The sequence below is a fragment of the Stigmatopora argus genome, chromosome 22 (assembly GCF_051989625.1).
Source record: "Stigmatopora argus isolate UIUO_Sarg chromosome 22, RoL_Sarg_1.0, whole genome shotgun sequence".
NCBI classification, from domain to species: Eukaryota; Metazoa; Chordata; class Actinopteri; order Syngnathiformes; family Syngnathidae; genus Stigmatopora; species Stigmatopora argus.
This window is the reverse complement of record NC_135408.1, coordinates 3,526,506-3,550,654: the sequence shown is the minus strand read 5'-3', so window position 1 is coordinate 3,550,654 and position 24,149 is coordinate 3,526,506. Positions and strand designations below refer to the sequence as shown.

General features: G+C 41.0%; 1 protein-coding gene across 1 annotated transcript in view; it reads left to right on the top strand.

The window, feature by feature from the left end:
* ephb4a (eph receptor B4a) overlaps positions 1-18,271 on the top strand; it is a 42,989-nt gene extending 24,718 nt beyond the window's left edge. Inside the window, exons 5-18 of the mRNA XM_077592229.1 lie at positions 183-573; positions 2,293-2,445; positions 4,724-5,059; positions 5,137-5,261; positions 6,682-6,847; positions 7,825-7,924; positions 8,945-9,009; positions 9,140-9,253; positions 10,679-10,926; positions 11,019-11,234; positions 12,841-12,990; positions 13,537-13,730; positions 14,119-14,277; positions 16,499-18,271. Of these exons, the coding sequence (XP_077448355.1) occupies positions 183-573; positions 2,293-2,445; positions 4,724-5,059; positions 5,137-5,261; positions 6,682-6,847; positions 7,825-7,924; positions 8,945-9,009; positions 9,140-9,253; positions 10,679-10,926; positions 11,019-11,234; positions 12,841-12,990; positions 13,537-13,730; positions 14,119-14,277; positions 16,499-16,607 (2,526 nt within the window). The 3' untranslated portion in view covers positions 16,608-18,271. The remainder of the gene's footprint in view (positions 1-182; positions 574-2,292; positions 2,446-4,723; positions 5,060-5,136; positions 5,262-6,681; positions 6,848-7,824; positions 7,925-8,944; positions 9,010-9,139; positions 9,254-10,678; positions 10,927-11,018; positions 11,235-12,840; positions 12,991-13,536; positions 13,731-14,118; positions 14,278-16,498) is intronic.
* Positions 18,272-24,149: the final 5,878 nt, after the last annotated feature.

Sequence of the window (24,149 nt, the reverse complement as noted above, 5' to 3'; positions counted from 1 at the left end):
ACCATGAGGGCATTAAATCAATGTAAACCCCCTAATAGCATGCTTGGAAAAGTTTCAATAATGTAAAGCATATGTGATGAGTAGTTAATGTTTTCAAATCTGTTGAATGCCGCAAGAGCTTGTTGAACTCGTGTGCTGGAATCCGGCCATCAGGAGACTTAAACGTATTCTTCCTGTCCAAGGTGGATACAGTGGCAGCAGACTTTCTCCTCAGGAAGGGCGGTGAACGGAAATCTAACATCAAGACCATAAGGCTCGGCCCTTTATCCAAGAGAGGCTTCTACTTGGCCTTTCAGGCTCAGGGCTCCTGCATGGCCTTGCTCTCTGTCAGGGTTTTCTTCAAGAAGTGTCCCCCCCTCATCAGCGCTCTCTCCTCTTTTCTGGAGACCATCCCTCGCACTCTAGTACAGGAGGCGCAGGGTACGTGTGTGGAGCATGCCGCACAGCAGGGGCCCAGAGCTAGGTCACCCAAGCTTTTCTGTGGCGAAGATGGCCAGTGGGTGGGCCAGCCCACTACCTCCTGTTCCTGTCTCCCTGGATATGAGGCGGCTGACGGACAAACAAGATGTGCAGGTAGGAATGAGATGATCTTAGGTGGATAATGTGTGTAAAGCGTGACAAGCGTACGAGGGTGAATGAACACCAAGACGTTCAAGTCAGAATTCTGAGAATTCTTACATTAAAGTCAGAATGTTGGCTACCTTTTTCTGGAAAAAAAGGTGGCAAAAGTCAGAATAATATCAAAATTCTGATTTAAATTCTGACTTCATTCGAGAATTCTTATTTTAAAGTCTGACTTTAACGATTCTGACTTAAATCTCAGAATTCTGGCTTTAACGATTCTGACTTCATTCTCAGAATTCTGACTTTAACGATTCTGACTTCATTCTCAGAATTCTGACTTTAAAGATTCTGACTTCATTCTCAGGATTCGGGCTTTATTCCCAGAATTTATTCGCAAAATGTGGACTTTCGTTAGAATCGTGGCAACTTTTTTTTCTTCACCGGCCCTAATCCTTTTCCGTACAAAAGTGACGTCTGCTCAGTGAACATAAAACACACATACGCACAATGGTGAGCTTTGGGTGGGATGGGCTGAGGGCGCGGAGGCTTTTCAGAGGATGTGGGAGACCAGTGCCTTTAATGAGAAGGGGGAAATGGTGACACAGAGAGGTTGGAGGGGAGGTCAGGTTGAGCAGCACTTATCTCAGAGGGGAAGAGCAGGGTCAAAGGCTCGCCACTGGGACAACTTATGGTTGAGTGCGATTGAACGGGGACGGAGGGAAGGCACAGGGACCGGCCCCATTGTGACGATCATATCACAATGACCACATCAAAGTAGGTTCGAGAAAGATGGCGGTCGAGCAAGTGAAAGGGGCGCTGCAGCAGCTCTGTCTAATGAGTCCAATTAGGAAACCTCTCAAAGGCGCACCCCACCACTCGGTTAGCGTAGGCTTTGGAAAACATAACATAGGAGAAAATGTTGTATTTCTCAAGAGAATGCACTGTTCACATGATTTCAACAAAAGCAATCAGCTTTGCTTGTTTGCAACTTGCGTTCTTGTGCTTTTGAGCTGCAAGAGAAAACACACCCTCCAGACCATTAAGCAAAATTGCCTTTATACGAAGATTGGAAAGTTAATTAGCTTCAAAGGCTGACCGTTCCAGAAAATGAAATTGAGTTTCACTAATCTCATTATCTGGCATATAGACAATGCATATATTTGCTGGCCCAAACGGCAAAATGTACTACGTATGCATGCTGTCTACTTGATTCAATTTGATGGATATGCTCAATTAGTTGAGCCATTTCATCTGAACAAAGCTTTCACTAACCATCAAGTTGAGTAGTTTATTTCCCTGTGGACCAGATGTTTAAAGGTGTTATTTCCACCAAGACAACACTGATTTGTAGCTCTTGGTGAACTCAAGTTCATCTTTGAAGCAAACAATGCTATGGAGGAATTTCCTGTAGATAATTCTTCTTAGTAAGTTACATCCAAGCGCCGAAAAACACTTGAAATTACTCTTCCTAAATACATTCTCTGTTTTTGTCCAGGAACAGGAAATCTCTTTGTTTTCTCTCATCTCTCTCTAGACTATCACGTTTTGGGTTATAGCCCCTATATAAATGATTAGGCTCTCTGATTTATTAGCGAGCTCTCATTACATTCTTCCCTTAGCCAATCTGCAGCCATCTGGCACCTGAGCACAGTTAACATGCGCAAAGGAGCCACAGGTCATATGCAACGTAAGAGCTCATAATGGTTTTCCTTCATTCGTCCTCTGCAGCTTGTCCCGTGGGTCACTTCAAGTCCGGCGCTGAGGGACAGTGCGCAGTCTGTCCGGGACTAAGCCACGCCTCCACGAGGGGTGAGGCCGTATGTGCATGTCGTCCCGGATACTTCAGAGCGCGATCTGACAGCCCTGATGCTCCGTGCACCAGTGAGTAAACACAAAAATGGCTCTTGTATGAAGTATTACTTACAAGTATAGGGGCGCTGAATGACATACTCACTAGCACACTTCCCTGGCTTCTGTTTTTACCGCTGCTGGTGGTATTTTACGCCTTCTTTCATTTTTTCAAGTGTCTTTTGTGCCACTGCTGGCCATTGATATGCATGTTATTGGGAACAGATTGTTGTGGGGGTAGGGCTTCAACACAAAAGTGAAATAGTCATTGATGGTCTTAAGTGACACCTCCATGCCGATGAAGGCATTCCAGCTCATGTTGGATGTGTGAAAGGAATAAGCCTGACAGTTAGTTGCGCTTCCTCAGATTTACAATCAAAACCGTGTGATCCATTCCTCCCTTGTCACACTTGTAACAGTTGAATCATGCCACCTCTTTTGCTGCTGATAGCTTTAATTGCGACAATTCAATCCTTTAATTCATTGAAGATTCAAATCTGCCACTAGGGAAAATGAGAACATAACTCTTGCACTCGTGCAAATATATATATATATATATATAAAAGGCCAGAAACAAGTAAAAGAGGCTATACTTCAATTTATGTGAACATTGTTTCCCAGAATACGTATTTGTGTGAATTGGAATCACACAAAAGGTGCCTCTGGCTGACTTCCTCCAAATTAATAGAACAATAAATATATATTTCCAATTATCTTAACTAACTCAATAATGGTATACTCTCCATTCCTTTATCGCTTTCTTAATTCTGCATTAAATGGCATAAGGAAAAACTTTAAACAAAGACTGTAGTTTCAATAAATTATAAGTACTTTTAATTCTAATGTTCCATCATCTCATCTCATCCCATTTTCTGAATCGCTTTGTCCTCACTAGGGTCGCAGGGGGTGCTGGAGCCTATCCCAGCTGACTCCGGGCCAGAGGCGGGGGCCACCCTGAATTGGTGGCCAGCCAATCGCAGGTCACAAGGAGACAAACAACCATTCATGCTCACACTCATACCTAGGGGTAATTTAGAGTGTCCAATCAGCTACCATGCATGTCTTTGGAATGTAAGAGGAAACCGGAGTACCCGGAGAAAACCCACACAGACCCGGGGAGAACATGCAAACTCCACACACTGAGGCCGACGCGCTAACCACTCAGCCGCCAGGCCGCCATGTTCCATCATACTGAACTTAATTTAATAAGAAATATAATAAAAGTAATAAAACGTGTGATAGTGGGACTTTATGTGGGACAGATAATGACCTCTAAAATTACTTTCCTCAGGTGATGAGTGCAAAATTCTTAGCTCAATCAATCACTGTCTGTGATGTTGCCCCACTTGGATTTGCCATTAGCAAACTATTTGCTCAACGGCAGCTGGAAGCTCCGTCACAAAGCTCGGTCTCCTTGGCAGCGGCAGAAGCTCTCTCAGCAGCGGCTTTTGCTTTGGCCCAAGGCAACAACCGTTTTCACACTTTCTTCAGACAATGATCATTATCGTCTCTGCTCCCATGTAATTGCACCATTTCAATTCAGCGACACATATGCTTGTGCCGCAAAGACTACTGAGCATCATTGTTCTGCTTCCTGGCAACATGTTAAGGCTGTCTAATATGTCTTGGCCTACATGAGAAGCAAATAGACTGTGTGGGTCAGGGAAAGGTGAAGCGGCGTAAAAAACGAGGTGGGAGGTTATAATTGGATTTGATGAAAGAATTTGATAGGGCATGATTGCATCACCTTTTAAAAAGCATGCCCAGAAATAAAATTATGATTCAATCTTGACTGTGTAATGAGGATGATCCAATATTCATGACTTTTGGAAGGTTATGCTGATCCTTAGTTTTATTTTTCTTTAAAATGTTTACTTTTACTGTTGATCTAAGCGTAATTTGATCTTTAAAATAGTTTGACAAATTTGTTGTTTGTTGGAAAGTTACAAAAAGAAGTTTAATGGACATTCATTCATTCATTTTCCATATTGCTTCAGGACACCCTGAATTGGTTGTCAGCCAATCGCAGGGCGAAAGAGACAACCATTCACGCTCACATTCATATATTCACACCTAATTATACTACCCTGAAAGTCAGGAAACATAACATAATGTGTTACAACTCAATTTTTTTGCGCGAGATAATTCACTCTAATGTTTAATAGTGAGATTTATACAATTGTAGCTTGCCTAGACCACATGCAAATTAAAATTGAAAGTCCTCCGAAGGTATCTTACATCCACTTGGAAAAAAGCCCTAACGGCACTGGTATTTTAGTTGGTTAATTATAATTCTTTTTCTTGCCCTCAGGACCTCCTTCAGCACCACGCAGCATCGCTTCCCAGATTAACGGCACTTCATTACGGTTGGAGTGGAACCAGCCTCTGGACAACGGCGGCCGAGTGGACCTTAGCTACAACATCAGGTGCCTCATGTGCAGGACGCCGAAGGGCTCATGCGTCTCTTGCGGTGACAGCATAAGCTACCGACCGACTCAGCACGGCCTGACCAGTCGCAGGGTGGAAGTTTGGGGCCTGCTGCCTCACACGACGTACACCTTCGCCATCCAGGCTCTCAATGGGGTGTCTCAGCTCAGTAGCAAAGACCCCTCCAGCGAAGGTGTCAACATCACCACCAGCTATGATGGTGAGAAAATCTAGGAATTGCTTGAGAGATGTTAGCTAATGCGGACTGACTTTACTCTTCTTCTACTCTCTGCACAGTGCCGTCGTTAGTGTCTGTAATCCGAAAGAGTGACTCCACAGAGAGCAGCCTAACTCTTTACTGGTCCGTCCCCGTGCAGCCACATTACACCATTCTGCAGTACCAACTACGTTACTGTGAGAAGGTACACCTTTTCTTTAAAACACACTTGCTGAAAAAAGTGCATATAATGAGAATAAAAATCCACTTTTTCCTTTTTTGGTCAAATTACAATTCTGATAATACTTTGGTTAAGCTAATGCAGAGTAAAAAGAAAAGTGGCATACATTTCAAAGGGTAAGTTTACATAACATATTGAAATTGCTGATTCACTTCACATTGTCACTGAATAACATGAACAAATTCTATATAAAAACATTGACTTTCAACTTGGACCGCAACAAAAAAACTCTCCATTGGCATATCCACACAGTCTTTGACCGATTTCAACCATTCCCACCAAAAACACACCATAAACCCTTATATAACTCTATGGTCAACATTTTTGGGCCCACAAAATTCCCCTTTGAAATCCATGAAACATTTCAGAGACACTTGGCACTCCATTAGACAGTTAATCAAGACTTGTTACTCTATTGAGCAAGTGACTATTTAGGTAATTCATTTATTTTTCTTTTGGACACTTAAGACCATTAACCTTTTATAAGGCAAAATATGGTCATTTAAAAAAGAAAAGTTAAATATAGCAATTATTATTTTATTGCTATCAATCACTTTTGCTGCACTTTGCATATATTTTTAAATGTCATAATACAGTGATCATAAAAACTAATTCATGAAATAAATAAAAATAAATACCAACTGGTTACGCCCTGAAGTTTCACACCAATGTTCTTTTTTTCATATATTTAAATCAAGGGTGTCAGACTCGGGTTGGTTCGCGGGCCGTGTTAACGTCAACTCGATTTCATGTGGGCCGGACCATTTTAGATATAATATTTAGATTTTTTTTTAATAAATGGATTATAAGAACTAGATTAAAAGCCTTGAATATTCAGTTTTTTTTATAGATCTAAAACAATGTTTATTTTAGCTTTTTTTATATATATTTTTTTAGATTTTACAAAATGATTTTTGAACTAAAAACAGAATAAATTGATTAAAAAATTACAATTATTGATTTAAAAGGGGGAAAATCAGGAAATTTAATATACATCTATACTCTTCATTTTAATTTGATCCTAAAACATAAAGTCGGCACTCATGATTTACTTTCCCGGGCCACACAAAATGATGCAGCAGGCCAGATTTGGCCCCCAGGCCGCCACTTTGACACATGTGATTTAAATCATTGCATACATTATTCTACTTCATGATCATTATTCATGTTGTTGGTATTGAATGATCTTTTCTTTTGTTCTGTAATTAAATGCTACAAGCATTGATTCATTTTGGCAGAAACACCACTGAGGTTACAAGTGGTGTTACAATCGCCCAATTGTAGCTGTCTGGCGCCCTTGTTTGACGCGTCTGTCGTCTCCTCTTTCGTTGCCGTTTCAATCACACCTTCCATCCCTGCTTAGCCGTGTTTTCTTTGTGTATAGGAGCGGCGCAGTGAGGATCCATGCCACTACACAGAGAGTAACAGAAACCAGGCGGTGCTGACGGACCTCCGCAGAGCCACTCAGTATGAAGTACAGGTCCGGGCGCGCACCATGGCTGGTTATGGCAGCTTCAGTCCCGCAGCCCTCTTCAGCACCCTGCCCGATGGTAATACAAAAATAAATAGCTTGATATAGAAACCGCAAAGGCACTTATGTGAGTGTAAATGACCCTGTTCACCTGTCATTAAAACCCATACATTATTCATTCTGAAATCCTAACATCTTGCAATGTTGACCAAAGTAAAAAAAAAACATTCCAAGATTTAATTGGCTTTGCTTTGGCAAATGCTTCAACCCTCCAGAATGTTTTTTGTGTGCATGTGTGTAATCTCACTTACTAAATACAAAATGTGATGAAATCTTCTTGAGGGAAGTTCAAAATGGCTACTTTTTTGCTCACTTTGTATTTTTTTAATGGCCCCATTCTGTGGTTGTCAAACACAAATTACCACCTGAGAGAATACTTTGCTGCCCGACTACCATTTTCGGGACTAAAATGAATTCATTGGACAGCACTAGATATTCAATCCATTTGGTCTGGGAGGTCTGGCAGCACTGCCAGCTTCTCTCAAACGGGACAATCTGAAATACTTGCATGTGATTGGCTGAAACAGTACTATACATTTTGGCTCATCTTGGCTTTTAATAGTTATTCTCCACCATTGTAAATTAAATTAAGCTGCTGTCTTTTTCAAATTGTTAACAAGATTCTTTCTGATGGGCCATATTTGATCCAAACCTTGTCTTGCGCTCTAAGTTGAATACACCTGAAATTACTTTATTTATCTAATATGGTGGATGATGGTGGTTGATCGAACATTTAATTCAGTCAGTCGTTTGTGTACCACTATTGGGAGCCCATGTACCACAGGTGGTACTGGTAATACACTTTTACAACCTCGAATAGCTGTCAGAGCAATCTCTTGAAATTATCCTTGTACACCAGGTGAATATTCTGACACCCTTAGAATATAATAAAATCCAGTCTTTTTTGCAGCATGCTCATTTCTTGTGCAGACTTTTATTTCTCCTCCCTTAGCTTCTGTTGTTTATTTAAATTTCGTCTCACTTCTGCTCTGCCAGGAATGGACTCTGCCTCCCAGTTCTTGGTACCAGGCATCCTTATCGCCATCGGGATGCTGCTGTTGGTCACTTTCATACTCGTGGCTGCTTACTGCATACGGTGAGAATAAGGGTGGAGAAGAATAACAGGAAATGGAAAAATTGGGGGAAATTTGATGGTACACTGTCTCGTGCCACCTTGTATGGTTGTTTACGCCACTCTTTCTTGCATTCTTCTTAGCTCCTTTGTGAAATAAAGCACTGCTCTTGTTTTGCTGGCACAGCTAAAACCCTATCCTGTTCTTCGCCACACGTTCCTTGGGTTTATTGTTTGCGTAAACTCAAAGAGAGAAAGTATGTCTGCGCGTGTGTGTGTGTGTGTGTTTATATACGTTTATGCAGTTTGCAATGACGCTAGATGTAGCAGGCAAGGAGAGACAGGATGCAGGCGTCCCAACCCTGTTTCCACAGGACAGGAGAACAATAGTAGTGACCTTGTGACACACACACACAAATGCACACATGCACACGTACACACACTCACAAACCGGTGGCGGAGGCCCAGATCTGCTTCTAAGGGTGGCGCATAAATGCTATTTTAGGCTTGTGAGGTTGGGTGAGGGACTAGAAATGGAGGGTGGCAGGGCTTCACTAGCTACATGGATGATATAGTATCATCATTAATGATGTGTGGAATGCATATATTTTTGTTGTGAAAAAAAAATGAAAATATAAAATGTGTTGAAGATTAAAAAAAAAAGCCAATGTGAAGGCTGCTGCTTAACAAGACTCCATGTAGGGTCAGCCACTAAGGTTGTAAATGTTATTTTCTTGTTTATTTAAATCATTTAAATAACATCCTTTGGAAGATGATTAGGGACACTGAAGGAAAAAATGAAATGCGGGCTGTTATCTAGCAATCGGAGTCGTCGTAGTGATTTTTTTCCCCTTGGCTTTATGTTATTTTTCTGCAAGTTAATGATTTCCTTATTTTATTTTACATAATTTGCATGAATGTGATTTGCTTCACATTTTGCCAGTGGAGCATGACAGTCTCTTAAAAAAACAAAAACAAAGAAGAACAAAGCCTAACGTGTTTTTCTCATCTCCTCTGATCTTTTTTGTCACTGTCTACCTGCAGCAGACACAGTCGCATCAAGGATCCAGAAATGAGCGACAAAAATAGCCAGTACTTAGTAGGCCAAGGTAATACACTCACTCTAATTTGCTAACATCATGATAACCTCTCCTTTAATCTCAACGCTGCTCATGTCACTGCTCATACTTCTCTAACCTTTGTTTTCTCTTCCTTTCCCACGACTTTGTTTGCTCATAGGAGTCAAGGTGTATATCGACCCCTTCACCTATGAGGACCCCAATGAGGCTGTGCGCGAATTTGCCAAGGAAATCGATGTTTCCTTTGTCAAGATTGAGGAAGTTATCGGAGCAGGTAAGCTGTCAACTGCAGAACATGGCTTTAGCTGTCACAATTTGTTTCACCCATAGAATGACCAAAAGATTTTATAAATAATTTAATTATTGAATCTTGTCCAAAGGGTGGCCCGGTGGCGCGAGTGGTTAGCACGTTGGCCTCACAGCTCTGGGGTCCTGGGTTCAAATCCAGATCATGTCCATCTGTGTGGATTTTGCATGTTCTACCCGGGCTTGCATGGGTTTCCTCCGGGTACTCCGATTTCTTCCCACATTCCAAAAACATGCATGGTAGACTGATTGGACACTCTAAATTGCCCCTTGGTATGGGTGTGAGTGTGCATGGTTGTCCGTCTCCTTGTGCCCTGCGATCGTCTGGCAAACCGATTCAGGGTGTTGTCCCCCGGATCTGGCCCGCAGACAGCTAGGATTGGCTACAGCACCCTGCACAACCCTAATGAGGATAAAGCGTTTCAGAAAATGTGATGAGATGAGAATCTTGTCAAAAATCAAATATAAAGAGTCACACTCATTACTCTTAAAATTGTGCAATAAAAAATAATTTTAGTTCGCCTGTGCATAGTTGAAACCGATGCATGGCACATGACACATAACTCAATAGATAAATAACAGTAGTCATAAAGCCAGCCGATCGCATGGCACAAGCAGACGTACAGCCATTCACATTGACACCCATACCTAGGGGCAATTTAGAGTGTCCAATCAACCTACCATGCATGTCTTTGGAATGAGGGAGGAAACCGCAGTACCCAGAGAAAACCTACGCAGGTCCAGGGAAATCATGCAAACTCCGCAAAGGTGGACTGAGCCGCCGGGCCGTGACAGTGTTCATGTTAGCGCAATTTCCTAAACAAAACATATGAACTATCTTTCAATTATAAATGAGGGCATTTCTTCGAAAAAGAAAACAACTAAAATTTTTGCCCCCACAGCAATGAAACGAAAAGTAGCGCTGAGTACAAATACGCTTGCCCTTTCAAAAGTGAAATGGGATTTAAACTTAGTTTTGTGCTTATTTTTTGTTGATTTAACAATAATTATAAAAAAATACGTGGCTACAGGTTTTTTCATTACGTAAATTCCAACCTATCGAATTCAGTACCCTCTAGGATGATGCTGGAAGTTAAAAAATAAATTCCATGCTGATTATCTTATTTAGAAATGTCATTATTTCAGGTAAACCTAATGTATTTTGTTAAATTGATTCCGTGACATTTAAAAGGTATTTGTTATTCTTTATCAGACTGAATTCAATATTGCAGCACAGCGCTATTAACTGATAACCACGTTAGCAACATGAACAGCTCCCATTCAACCGAAAGGGCAGCACAGGCTGCGAGCAGGATTTACATTTACTCGTCTTCATAACCTCGTAAACTCCTTTGTTATGAGGCTAAATGCATTTTGCCTTGTGTCGCGACAGGAGAGTTTGGGGAGGTGTGCCGAGGTCGGCTTAGAGTCCCCGGAAAAAAAGAAAACTACGTGGCCATAAAGACGTTGAAAGGCGGCTACACGGAGAAGCAACGACGTGACTTCCTGTCCGAGGCGTCCATCATGGGCCAGTTCCAGCACCCCAACATAATACACCTGGAGGGCATCATTACAGCCAGCTGTCCGGTCATGATTCTCACCGAGTTCATGGAAAACGGCGCTCTGGATTCTTTTTTAAGGGTCAGTTTGATGCCCAAATCACACGGGAAGGGGAATAGGCCTCCGTCATCGCCTTCTCTGACCCTAATTTTTTTTCTCTGTCCTTTTTGTAGCTGAATGACAGCCAGTTCACACCCATCCAGCTGGTGGGCATGTTGCGTGGCATCGCCTCAGGCATGAAATACCTCGCAGAGATGAGCTACGTCCACCGAGACCTTGCGGCCCGCAACATCCTGATCAACAGTAACCTGGTATGCAAGGTGTCTGACTTTGGGTTGTCACGTTTCCTGCAAGAGAATTCTTCTGACCCAACTTATACCAGCTCCCTGGTAAGTTCCCTTAATGAACACAAATCAATACAGTGGTACCTCGAGATACGAGCTTAATGCTTAACGCTCGTATGTCGATTTTCTCCTAACTCAAACGAATGTTTCCCATAGAAATGAACTAAAAACAAATTAATTCATTCCAACCCTCTGAAAAAACACCAAAAACTGGATATTGGATTGGAAAAACATTTTATTTGTTCTAATTTGCCATCTATTAACAAAGTAACAAATAACTAGTGGTTTAATAGTGCTAAAATGTGTTTAATAGTACAAAAATTAGACAGATTTCGCGGAGGGGAGAGAGAGGGACAGAGAGAGAGGGGGGCAGGGGGAGGGAGACATTTTGCACGGCAACGTGCTTGTAACATAACAAACAAATTTAAATGAACTTGGATTACGATGCAGACACACTCAAAAATAAGTTTAACCTTACCTTACACTGAACTTAATTCTAATTCTGTTTGAAATTTTTATTTTTTATTTTAATTTTATTTTTTTATTTTTGATACCTTTTCTTCTCAGGTTGGGTCTATTTGCCCCGCCTCCACCCTGACTTTCAGATGCAACCTATCGAGGGTTGTTTGCTTTTGTCTTCCCTTCAAAATATTCCCAAAATGATGCACACAAATGTCCTCACAATAGGATAACGCACGACCACTTGCCAACGAGAAGTAGTATGTACGCCATTCGCACTGACTAAGGGGGGAAAAAACACTGAAAAAATGCAATGCTCCGCCCATTGCTCGTAGAGACATTACACGAGGAAGTTGCGACCAGAAAGACAGTGCCCATGATGTTCTTATGAGCAACTTCTCGCATCCGCTGTCTGCCCGTATATCAAAATTTATCTTGTATCTCAAGATAAATATTTGCTCAAAATGTTACTCGTATCTCAAATTGCTCGTATGTCGAGGTACCGCTGTACAAATAATTCTGTGGCCCTTTAAATGGTGCCAAAAAGCACTGTAAATATGATGAATAACTTGAAAGCAATATATATTTGGTGTGTTTATGTCAACTGTTCATTAGGTTAATTGTAGCTTCCCAGTCGTTAAATAGCCACCTGGGAAAAGATATGCCTTTAGCTCGTTAGCTGTCATTGATGGCTTATTTTTACCTTATTTTAGTAGAAAAAAATAAAAACATTAAAATAAAATGCTATTAATGCTGTGTTCAGACTGGCCTTATTTTGTTGGGTGACATTGGGAAGAATTTTCTCCCATATTACATTGTATCATTTCATTCTCATAATAGTGCAAATTTATCCTAATAATTGTTGTTTTTGTTAATTGACTGGATGTTGAGGAAGGTCCTGCCAACTGAAGTCACATTTATGAGAAAAGATATTTGAGTGATATTTTGTATGGAGATACATTGCCAGTCTGAATGCAGAATAAGAAGTTTAAAAAAAAATAGGTATACTTTTTTAGGTTTGGACATTAGTCACATTAATAATGAGACAAGATAACTGAGATCAAGTACAAAAACTGTAGTAGGGGATAAAAAAAACTCCAACGTCTTTTGCGAATCTATTTTGCCTGTAAATCCATAACATTTTACTTGTATTCAGTCTAGTGTTGAAGTCGTGAGATTTTCTCTTGCGCAGGGAGGAAAGATCCCAATTCGCTGGACAGCGCCGGAAGCCATCGCCTTCAGAAAGTTTACGTCAGCCTCAGACGTGTGGAGCTACGGGATCGTTATGTGGGAGGTCATGTCCTTTGGAGAGAGGCCCTACTGGGACATGAGCAACCAAGATGTAAGTTTTTGCAAAATGCTTTGAATCAAAATAGTCCAGCATCATCAAAGTAGACTGCAATCAAAATGTCTACCTTTTACAAAAATAAAAAAAGTCAATTTTGATGGACGCTCTAGTTATTCATATTATATTTATAAGTTTTGTGTGATGTATTTTTTTTTTACTCTAGCTCAACAGCAATGATTTGCTGCTTATAGTTTGGCTATTAATTATAAATATTACAAACGATGCCTATAGACACAAAGTATCCAAACACTTAAATGAATACTGTATGGGTGATGTCATTCTGGAATAGATCTTTTATTGGAATCAGATGCTGTCCCTTAGTTTACTACTGACACATTCACATTCTTTCTTGCAGCCAAAAGTTAAATATTTCCCAGCCCTCTTCTTTTCTGTTATTGTTTTTTGAAATACCATATGATGGTATCAAAGTCCTGGCCATGAGAAAAATAGCAATTTGTCAAGGAAGTACTCTAAGACGATAGATCTTGACTAGTATTGTTTATCGATCGCTTAATGAAGGCCACAATGTCTTCCCTCCAGGTGATTAACGCCATCGAGCAGGACTATCGGCTGCCCCCGCCTCCCGATTGCCCCACGCACCTCCACCAGCTGATGCTGGACTGCTGGCAGAAAGATCGCTCTGCGCGGCCGCGTTTTGCCGAGCTGGTCAGCGCCTTGGACAAACTGATCCGGAACCCCTCGACGTTGAAAATTGTCGCCCAGGAGGGAGCGGGGTGAGTCGATCCACTCATACTCGTTTGACTGACAGGTCAACGGTCAGGAATGGTAGCGTCCTTTCGTGCCCATTGCTTGCCGGTGTCGGCCGAGTGACAGGCGTCCGCCCTCCTGCCGCTCGGTCTCACGTAGGACCTTCTAGTCCAGCTGTGAGCCGTCAGCAGCTTGCCGTGCACGTTTCCCTCCATCCACATTTTAGTTGTCCCCCAGCTCGCGTGCGAAAGAGGACACTCCGCCCCTGCCAAATCCCATTGTTTGTCACTGTCAATCAACCCACTGGCATAATATGTTCACATTGACTGGAATGTGGCTGCAGGACGAATATGTGAGCTTTTTCGTGTCGTTTTGATGACACGCCTTTGTTTCTTCCCCTCCTTCCTCCTACAGGCCTTCTTACCCCCTGCTGGGGCAACGGTCACCAATGGCCCTCTCGTCCTGCGCCCCAGTGGGAGAATGGTTGCGGGCCATCAAGATGGAGCGCTACGAGGATAGCTTCCTGCAGGCTGGATTTGCTACCGTGGAGCAGCTGGGCCAGATCACAACACAGTCAGTTCTTACTTCCTAAAACCATGACTTGGGGGTCCACTTTAAACCTTCATGATTAGCATGGACAATGAAGGATACTCGCATTTAGTTTGCTAAAATAGTTCTGGCATTTTAAAACGTCTGTCGATCGTCATTTTGTCTACACAAGTGGCAAACATTGGCAATGATTCACATTCCGCGCTGTTCAGTGGCGGTCCGTGAATTTCCTAGCGACGCCTTCAGCTGTCGGAATCAATCCAACCCTCAAAAACTATTTTATGGCTATAAAACTTCTACTGCAGCTACAGCTGCGATACATAAAAAATCATCAATAATAACCTCATACAATTGAAATATTATGTAGGAATATAGCCATAATTTACTGACCAAAATCCATCCTCCTTCTTTTCATGTCATTTTCCCTAAATAGAAGCAACCGTGTGTACTCAAGGGTTTCCAAAAACGATAAAGTAAGGTGTGGCCACTTCATGGTGTAGAGGTTTGTTCACCTGCCTGCCATGTGGGCAGGTGTGGTTCGGATCCCGGTTGAGAAACATTTTCCCTTAATTATTTCTATATATATGTGTAGTCAAGACTTTTCAATAATGACAAAGTAAAGTGTGGCCACTTCATGGTGTAGAGGTTTGTTCACCTGACTGCCATGTGGGCAGCCTGGGTTTGAATCCCAGTCGGGAAACCTTTTCCCTTAGTTGTTTCTATCTATTTGTAGTCAATACCTTCCAATAATGACAACGTGAAGTGTGGCCATTGCGTGGTGTAGAGGTTAACTCTACAAGGTCTTGACTACAAATATATAGAAACAACTAACGGAAAATGTTTCCCAACTGGGAATTGAGCCCGAGCCTCCCACATGGTAGTCAGGTGAACAAACCTCTATGCCATGAAGTAGCCACATTATACTATTTCATTATTGGAAAGTCTTGACTACACATATATAGAAATAATAAAGAGAAAATGTTTCCCAACTGGGATTCGAACCCCAGCCTCCCACATGGCAGTCAGGTGAACAAACCTCTACACCACAAATTGGCCACACTTTACTTCGTCATTATTGGAAGGTTTTGACTACAAATATATAGAAACAACTAAGGGAAAATGTTTCCCAACTGGGATTTGAACCCCAGCCTCCCACATGGCAGTCAGGTGAACAACCTCTACGCCACAAATTGGCCACACTCCACTTTGTCATTATTGGAAGGTGTTGACTACAAATATATAGAAACAACTAAGGGAAAATGTTTCCCAACTGAAATTTGAACCTCAGCCTCCCACATAGCAGTAAGGTGAGTGAACCTCTATGCCACAATTTGGCCACACATTGGTTTGTCATTATTGGGAGGTCTTGACTACAAAAATATAGAAACAACTAAGGAAAAATGTTTCCCAACTGGGATTTGAACCCCAGCCTTCGACAGGGTAGTCAGGTGAGTGAACCTCTACACCAGGGATGGCCAAACCGGTCCTCGAGGACCGCTGTGGGTGCAGGTTTTTGTTCCAACCGATCCAGCACAGACATTTTGACCAATGAGATTTCTGAAGAAAACAAGAAGCACCTGACTGCAATCCACTGATTGCACTTGTAGGACACCCGATTGGTGAAAAGGTGTCATCTTGATGGGTTGGAATGAAAACCCGCACCCACTGCGGCCCTTTGTGGAATAGTTTGGACACCCCTGCTCTACACCATGAATTGGCCACACTTTACTTAGTCATTATTGGAAGGTCTTGACTACAAATATATGGAAAAAACTAAGGGAAAATGTTTCCCAACTGGGATTCAAACCCCAGACTCCCACATGGCAGTCAGGAGAGTGAACCTCTACGCCACGAATTGGCCACACTTCAGTTTGTCATTATTGGAAGGTCTTGACTCCAAATATATAGAAAAAAACTAAGGGAAAATGTTTCCCAACTGGGATTCAAACCCCAGACTACCACATGGCAGTGGGAAATGAAAAACTGTTAAGTTAACAGATCCCTATTTAGCCCGCTGTCTTCCATTGTATCATTGTTACTTTAATGTAGTACTGTTTTTTCGTTGTTTCGGATTAAATGAAAAATTGCTCTCCTAAAAATGCGAGTTATACTCCAGTGAGACTTTTTTTCCCTCTTCCTTTTGCATTGTTTGCCTGTTAGGAAAATGCGGTAATTCAATCGAATGATCGTTCCCAGCCCTTCCCAGTCGAATTAAATCGCATTTCTGATCATTCTTTTTCCTCAGAGACTTGCTGCACATGGGTGTGACTTTGGCCGGCCATCAGAGGAAGATCCTCTCCAGCATCCAGAGCATGAACTTCCAAAACAAGAGCCCAACAACTGTGACCTTCTAGCTGGCTTCGACACGGATGTCGGAAAATCAAAACCAGACCCTCAGCGAGACATTGACAGGTTTCATTAACGAACGCGCCGAAAACCAAAAAATCAAACAAAACTCGGCCAGAGACTCTATCAACGCCACCGACGCGGACACGTGCAGTGGGACTCCTTTTTTAGCGAGCTGCGCTCACGTGTGGATGGACCCCCGTTTCAAGTGCCAAGTTAAGAGAGAAGATTAAGAACTCAGTGATGAAAAGCAGCCGCTCGTCAAACGCTGCAAAGAAGCTTAAGGCCAATGAAAAGGTCTCACATGGTTACGTTAATGCGAACGAGCGCCACTCACACACACGTCTCCTTCACAGCTTTCATATCGAGATTTGAACACTTGAACTGTGTAGGCTTTTTCTTGTTTTTATTCATTTGATTTCAACAAGACCTCTCTTTACTCAGGTGTGACGTATAAAGCAGGCTTTGCTGTGCTGGCTTGTCATTATAACTTGTCTTATCCGTTTCTAGTGTGGAGGAGGGAAAAAAAAAGAGAGCAGCACTTGAATTAATATCCGCTCAAGCTGTGTTCTCTCTCTAGTGGGACATGTGCTTTTTGGGAAACTTGAACGTGGACCAAACATCAAGTTCAGTTCTCATGTTGTGTACTTTATCTTCCGCTACCGTTCTTTTTGGTGAAATGTTTTTTTTAAAGAGAAATATTCATTCAATGTACAGCAATTCTATTTTTAGGAAAGTGCATTTCTTCCCAGATTGTGTTTTTTTTCCCCTAGATGTACAAAAAGTCTTCTTTAAAGTCGCAGATTGCAAATAATGCACCAGTGTTGTCCAAATGCCCTGGTTTCGGAATGCAATGCAAACGGCGGCAAAGTTGGTGTCTGAAATAGCACCACCTCCGCTATTCCTTGTCTTTCTGACTACAAACAGGCACATGCTCAAGAAAGCAATCCCATTTTCTTTTCTTCCCAAGAATTTGCATCTTTTAAAAGGTTAAGAACAGTCATTCTGGCATGTATGGCAATTAGTTTGCAGGACGTTCCCCAGGAGGGTGACATGTCAGATACGGAAACGCACACCAATTCTCTCAAATAGTTCCTTCTCAAGATCATAAAACCTTCTTTTAGTTGACATTTTGGATTTTAATTTCCACCGTTAATGAGAAGTTTGGTCATTCAGACTACAGAACACCCCTCCCCATTCCTCCCCTTTACCTGAATGAGCAGACTGTAGCTCACGGGGGCTTAAATATGGCTTTTCGATCATCTGGGATCATTTTCGGCGGCTTTAGGAAGATTGAGCCGCAATTCACCCTCGCTGATTAACAAGAAGCCGCCCAAATGAGGTGCAGGAAATGTGTGGCCTTTTTATGGCTTCACTTTTATAATCAATACAGAATGGACTCAAGACTCCAATCAGTGTAAATCAAACCTGAGCTTAGTGCGCCATTTTTTTTTAAACATGACAAGCCTTCATCCGAAGCCCTGGGGATGTTGACGCAAGTATGTCAGACGTTCTTTTTGAAGGATCCCGGGAAATGTGGTCTTCATATTGAAGATCTCAATATTGAAATATGAAAATATAAAAATACGGATGAGAAAAGATGTTTGATTACTGTTCTGTGTGTAGGCTAATTTGTATTCAATATTCATAAATAAAGATGCTCATAAATATGCATGGCGTAAGACGTTTTATTTGTCAGTGGATGCAACTCCAATTCAAACAACAGCTTGGAAATGTTTTGGGGGTTGGGGGTCTCCTCTGACAAGAACTGGGTTTTTTTTCTAAATCTACCACTGAAGGCAGATAAAAGAAGAATGATGTTGAGTTCAATTTCCAAATTGCTTTCAATTTTTAAAATAGCAAGTTTTTTCTCCAGATGTTGTCATGTCCTTTGTGTAAAAAAACTTAATATGTGTGCTAACACATTCACTGCCATTGACAGGAATATAAATGATTGATTGATTGTATTGAAGTGCCATTGGCGGTGTTAGACATTAAATTCGTTCGATCGAAATAAATTGGATGTTTGTCACCATGAATGTCATCTAATGATAATGTATAACAATCCAAACTCTGTTGTTCTGTTCGCTTAAAATTAGGGTTCTAAGTTGTAATGTGCCATTTACTCTGTGGTAAAGGGTTTTTACAGCAACTGTGGGCCCTCTGTCACTGTTATTTTTTTCTTAGTTTTTTTTTTGGAGAATATAGAGATACTGTAGTTCAAAAACTTGACATAGAAAAACTGAAATCGGTTTTGGATCCAGCATCCAAAAAATTGTTGAAAACATCTGTCGGACTAAACGTGGTATTGATTATTTCTTTTCCTTTTCACATTTCATTGAATGACATGTTTGAAACAAGATGATTGGCGGCTTTTACTCTCCCACAGTACATAGCAAAGTCGCCGTGTGTCTTAAATGTGAAATTCCACGTCATTAGCCTGTCTTGAGTCTCTTTTGACAGGCTGGCATGACCCCGCTCTGACTAGTTTTCAAGTCTAATCCATCCAATAAAATAGATCCACCTTTTGACCAAAGACATTTCCAGATAAGTTTCAACCTCCTTGTCGTAAAGTTCTTTTCATTGCAAACAGATGTCGAGTTACCCGCTCCTTGTCTCTCTTGTTTAAAAAAAAAAAAGACCTAACAGGGTGTTTTTTTCTACCGTTTGTTTCTCGGCTCTCACATCTATCATGCCGTTCCACATTTAATTAATAAGCGAAGGCTCGTGTTTCTCCACAGAGCGTTTGACCCCGAAACTTGTCCTCTCTACGATTCCATGCCTGGTCCTCGAGCCGGAGGATGTTCTTTTCTTCTTGTGTGCTTCAGGCTCAGAACGAAGAAGAGGCTTAAACTCTCACTTCTTACAGAAAACAGGCTAACCTGGTAGAGCTTTTGGGGGAAGCCTCCCTGATTAATGCACTTTGATGAGCTCGTTTCTGGATTTCTCTGCTTCTGGTGCCTCTGTATGGTTGAGAAGCAGCAGCCATGCGGTCAAGAAAAAGCATATATCCATTTTGTTTCATCAGAAGAGAGCATGCCATTCATCTCTGCTTTCTACTTGTGTCAGTGCTTGGAGTAACCCTTGACCTCACCATATAGCGCAAATCCAGCTGCAGCTTTTGTCCCACCGTCTGAATGGCTATTCATTAGCGAGCTGGCCAGTCAGTTTTTTGCATTTGGCAGTCTGTGTCATTCCCCTCGCATTCCTATGTGCATTCAAGGGTGTGTGTGGGTGTGAGTGTGTTATAGGGGGTCTGTTAGTGGAACAGGTACGTTCGTCTGTGTATGTATGTGAAAGGAAAGGGGGGAAAGAATAGAAAAGCAGCATGTGATCTTGCATGGAAGGAAAATAGCTCCATTACTGTTGAAAATGGATATCAAATATTTAGCGTATGTGGACTATATATATGTTTTTAAAGTTGGGTAAAGCTGTTTGTGTGATTGCCCATTGTTTGCATCTGTCGTTTCTCCGCCCCTGCTTGCTCCTTCTTGTGTTACCAAGGTGTTCCTAATTGTAATCAATCCCTGTCTGTCTCTTTAAACCCCGTGTGTTGTGAGTCATTGTTGGATCGTCTGCCTTGTTTCCTTCATGGCAAATTTTCATCGTAAGTTTCATGTTGCTCCTTTCCCCATGTCTTCCCGTCAGGTTTTAGATGCTACGTCCTTGTTATTTTCGTGATACCCTAGCCATGTTTTATTAAAAGTTTTGTTTTAGCAGTCCATGCACTCGTCCATTGCCTGCTTCCCTGCATTTGGGTCCAACTAGGTTCCACGACTGACCTCGGAGTAACACTTGGAAGAGAAAGGACATTTAGACGTCAAATTAAATCAAACGCTAACTCTAGCTGCCAGATCTCCTCAGAGCCAGATTTCCTTTGGCGAACTGTTTGTTAGTTTGGCTGCCAATGTAGATAACACTTTTACCGTTGTCAAACTCAAGGATGCTGGGCCAGATCTGGTCCACCATCAAAATGATAATTGTGGGATTTTCCCCACATAGAACATATTAGGGAATGGAGAAAAACTGTAATTTCACGTTGGCAAACCATACAGCTTGCAGGCTTTTGTGATCTTTGGCTTACTTTCACACCCATAGTGATTTCACTCGGAGGCCAACCTTGAGGGCCGTGAAGAAAACAAGTTCGCCAGCTCTGATAACGCCCTTCGCCGAAAACGTCTTCGAGTGATCTTTCGGATCGTCGCGTCACTCCCTGCCGCTCGCCGTCTCGTCTGTTGACTTAACGAGAACTGGGCCCACCTGCTCAAACAGATCATCCCGTTAGGTTCTCAGGCTGCCCGGAAGTAAATGTAAAATTAAGTTTGGGCTTTTTTACTGCCCAGCTCATCTGCAGGAGACAGACCCCCTGCTGTCTACTCAATATTTATGATTGTCGTCACTTGTGCTCATTTCTTTGAAAGATTACTTGCGAGCTGTTGCCTTCCAAATGCTTTTGTGCTCTTTTGAATGTTTGACTTCCAAATTAAAAAATGTGCCTTGTTGAAGGTTGCATACACAGCCGGCTGCTCTTCTTTTCGCTTTTTTTTTTTGCGTCGCTGCCATTAGTAGAGGTGTTTTGATGTAGATTTTAACATTTTTCCAAGATATTTTTGCTGATTTCGATCCGATACCAGTGAAAATAATGCAAAAAATAATGTAGCCTGTAAATGATATTTTTTGTAAATCATACTATATGAATGAAAGTGAGCCCTGTACTGCCTCAAGAAATGCTCTGTTTACATCTTTGTCTAGTCCAGGGGTGCCGAACACGTGGCTCTTGACACGCATGCGGCTCCCGGCCAAAATGAATGCGGCTCTTTGCTTCTTATATTTTATATATACTGTGGCCCTTAATCAACAAGTTCGACCGCCTTCATGCTTTAAAAAAACAAGATTAAAGCCTATGTTTTGGCAGATTTGTTTATAACAGACAATGGTGTTATTTTTCTACGTAGTTTTGTTACCTGACATCTTTAGTTAGGCAAGTACAGCAATCCCTCGAATATCGCGGACAATGGACCCATGGCCACAAGAAGACAAAGGACTTGGACTTTACTTGTTTTTTTGGCCAGGAATTATTTTCACTGTGAGTACAGGATTTAAAGTACAGACGCTCCCCTACTTATGAACATTCAACTTACGAACAACGGTACATACGAACATGTCTGCAAATTGCGTTTAAGTCCAAAAATGTTCGCAAGTCCAATTTTGTATTTCACGCCTTTTTCGGAGTAGTACTTCTTTCCGCCGCTAATACCGACGCCTGGCGCTGTGAGAGCTCAGCTCACCCAGCATCTACCTTCTTCTTCGTTGCAATGCGGAAGTGCGTGAATGTATCTCCAGTGTGCAAAGAACCTTTTTCATTTGTATCATTAAATATCTCATGCATCCAATATTGAATATGGTTGGTAAAAAGCTAAAGGCTTCTATTGAGGGAGTTGCAAGGAAGAGGCAAGCCATTTTTTCTGAAACGAGTGGCAATAATAACGAAGCTTGATGCGCGTGAGAGTGGTAAGCGTTTCACGGGCATTGAATCGTTCGACCGTCAGTACCATTTATAAACAGAAAGATCGAGCAGCAGGACCCAAATATTGAACGTTGCACAAAGTTTGCAAATCAATTGAATGATGCCATACAGTGCTACCGCATCATTTATGATGAAAAAAAGAAGAAAACTGTGCAATCGTCATTAGGTTGCTTCTTTTGGCCAGTTTCTAATACATAAATCTCTCTCTCTCTCTCTCTACAGTACTGTACATATTCTCTCCATTTTATTAAAAAAAAAATTTTCAGTACAAACCAATGCGTGTTACTTATACAAGCCTTAAACATACAAATGCACTTATATAAACCTTCAATATACTTATATCTGCCTTAAACATAAATTATAATACAAAATATAGCACTGAATCAACTTGCAAACAAATTCAACTTATGAACCAGCTCGGAACCAATTGCGTTCGTAAGTAGGGGAGCGTCTGTATATGTTTTGACGAAAGTTTGGCGACACTCTTTTTCCTTGTCGACGATAATGTCAAATATTTATTCATCTTATTAGACGTGCTTCATAACTGAGCAAAAAATACCCCGAGATTTGGTACAAACGTAAAGCTGGCATGCAAAATGACTTGAATGGCTGGACATCGTAAGGCTTTTTCTTTTTAAAAAAGTGGTCTATGTAAAGTAAAGCTTTTATTTGTTTAAAAAATAAATACTATGTATATATAGTCTGGCTTTTTTCTTTTAAAATGACCATGTATATTAAGGGTTTTTATTAAAAAATGACCATGTATAGTAAGGCTTTTTTATTTAAAAAAAACGACCATGTACAGTAAAGCGTTTTTCTTAAAAGACGACATAGTATAGTAAGGCTTTTTTTCTTAAAAAATGACATAGTATTGTAAGGCTTTTTTCTTAAAAAAAACGACATAGTATTGTAAGGCTTTTTTTCGTAAAAAACGACATAATATAGTAAGGCTTTTTTCTTAAAAAACAACATAGTATAGGCTTTTTTCTTTAAAGACGACATAGTATAGTAAGGCTTATTTTCTTTAAAAACGACACAGTATAGTAAGGCTTTTTTGTCTTTAAAAACGACATAGTATAGTAAGGCTTTTTATTTACAAAAAAGACCATGTATAGTAAGGCTTTTTTCTTAAAAAATGACCATGTATAGTAAGGCTTTTTTGTTTAAAAAAGACCATGTATAGTAAGGCTTTTTTTCTTAAAAAACGACATAGTATAGTAAGGCTTTTTTTCCTAAAAAAACGACATAGTATAGTATGGCTTTTTTCCCCTAAAAAAAACGACATAGTATAGCATGGCTTTTTTTTCTTGAAAAACGACATAGTAGAGGAAGGCTTTTTCCCTAAAAAACGACATAGTATAGTATGGCTTTTCCCCCTAAAAAACGACATAGTATAGTATGGCTTTTTTCCTTTAAAAAACGACATAGTATAGCATGGCTTTTTTCCTTTAAAAAACGACATAGTATAGTATGGCTTTTTTTCTTAAAAAACGACATAGTATAGTATGGCTTTCCCCCCTAAAAAAACGACATAGTATAGTATGGCTTTTTTCCTTTAAAAAACGACATAGTATAGTAAGGCTTTTTTTTCCTAAAAAACGACATAGTATAGCATGGCTTTTTTTCTTGAAAAACAACATAGTAGAGGAAGCCTTTTTTTCTTAAAAAACGATATTGTATAGTAAGGCTTCTTTTCTTAAAAAATGACATAGTATAGTAAGGCTTTTTTTCTTTAAAAAATGACAGCAAGTAAGGCTAAGAGAGTCGGAGAATAAATCTGACTTCTGATTCTTCACCTTCTAGTTGTTGCTGTGGTCCACTGGCAAAATCATTGGGTCAGAACATGAGGTGGGAATCAGGAGTGAGTTCAATTCCACTCGTTGCAATTCTCAAATTGTTTATTGAGGTAATGAAAAGGATAAATACAACTTCCAACTTTACAGTGGTGCAGTGGCAAAAACAATGGGTCAGAACTTCAGGTGGACTCAAGTTCAAATCAGAAGTGAGTTTGATTCCACTCTTT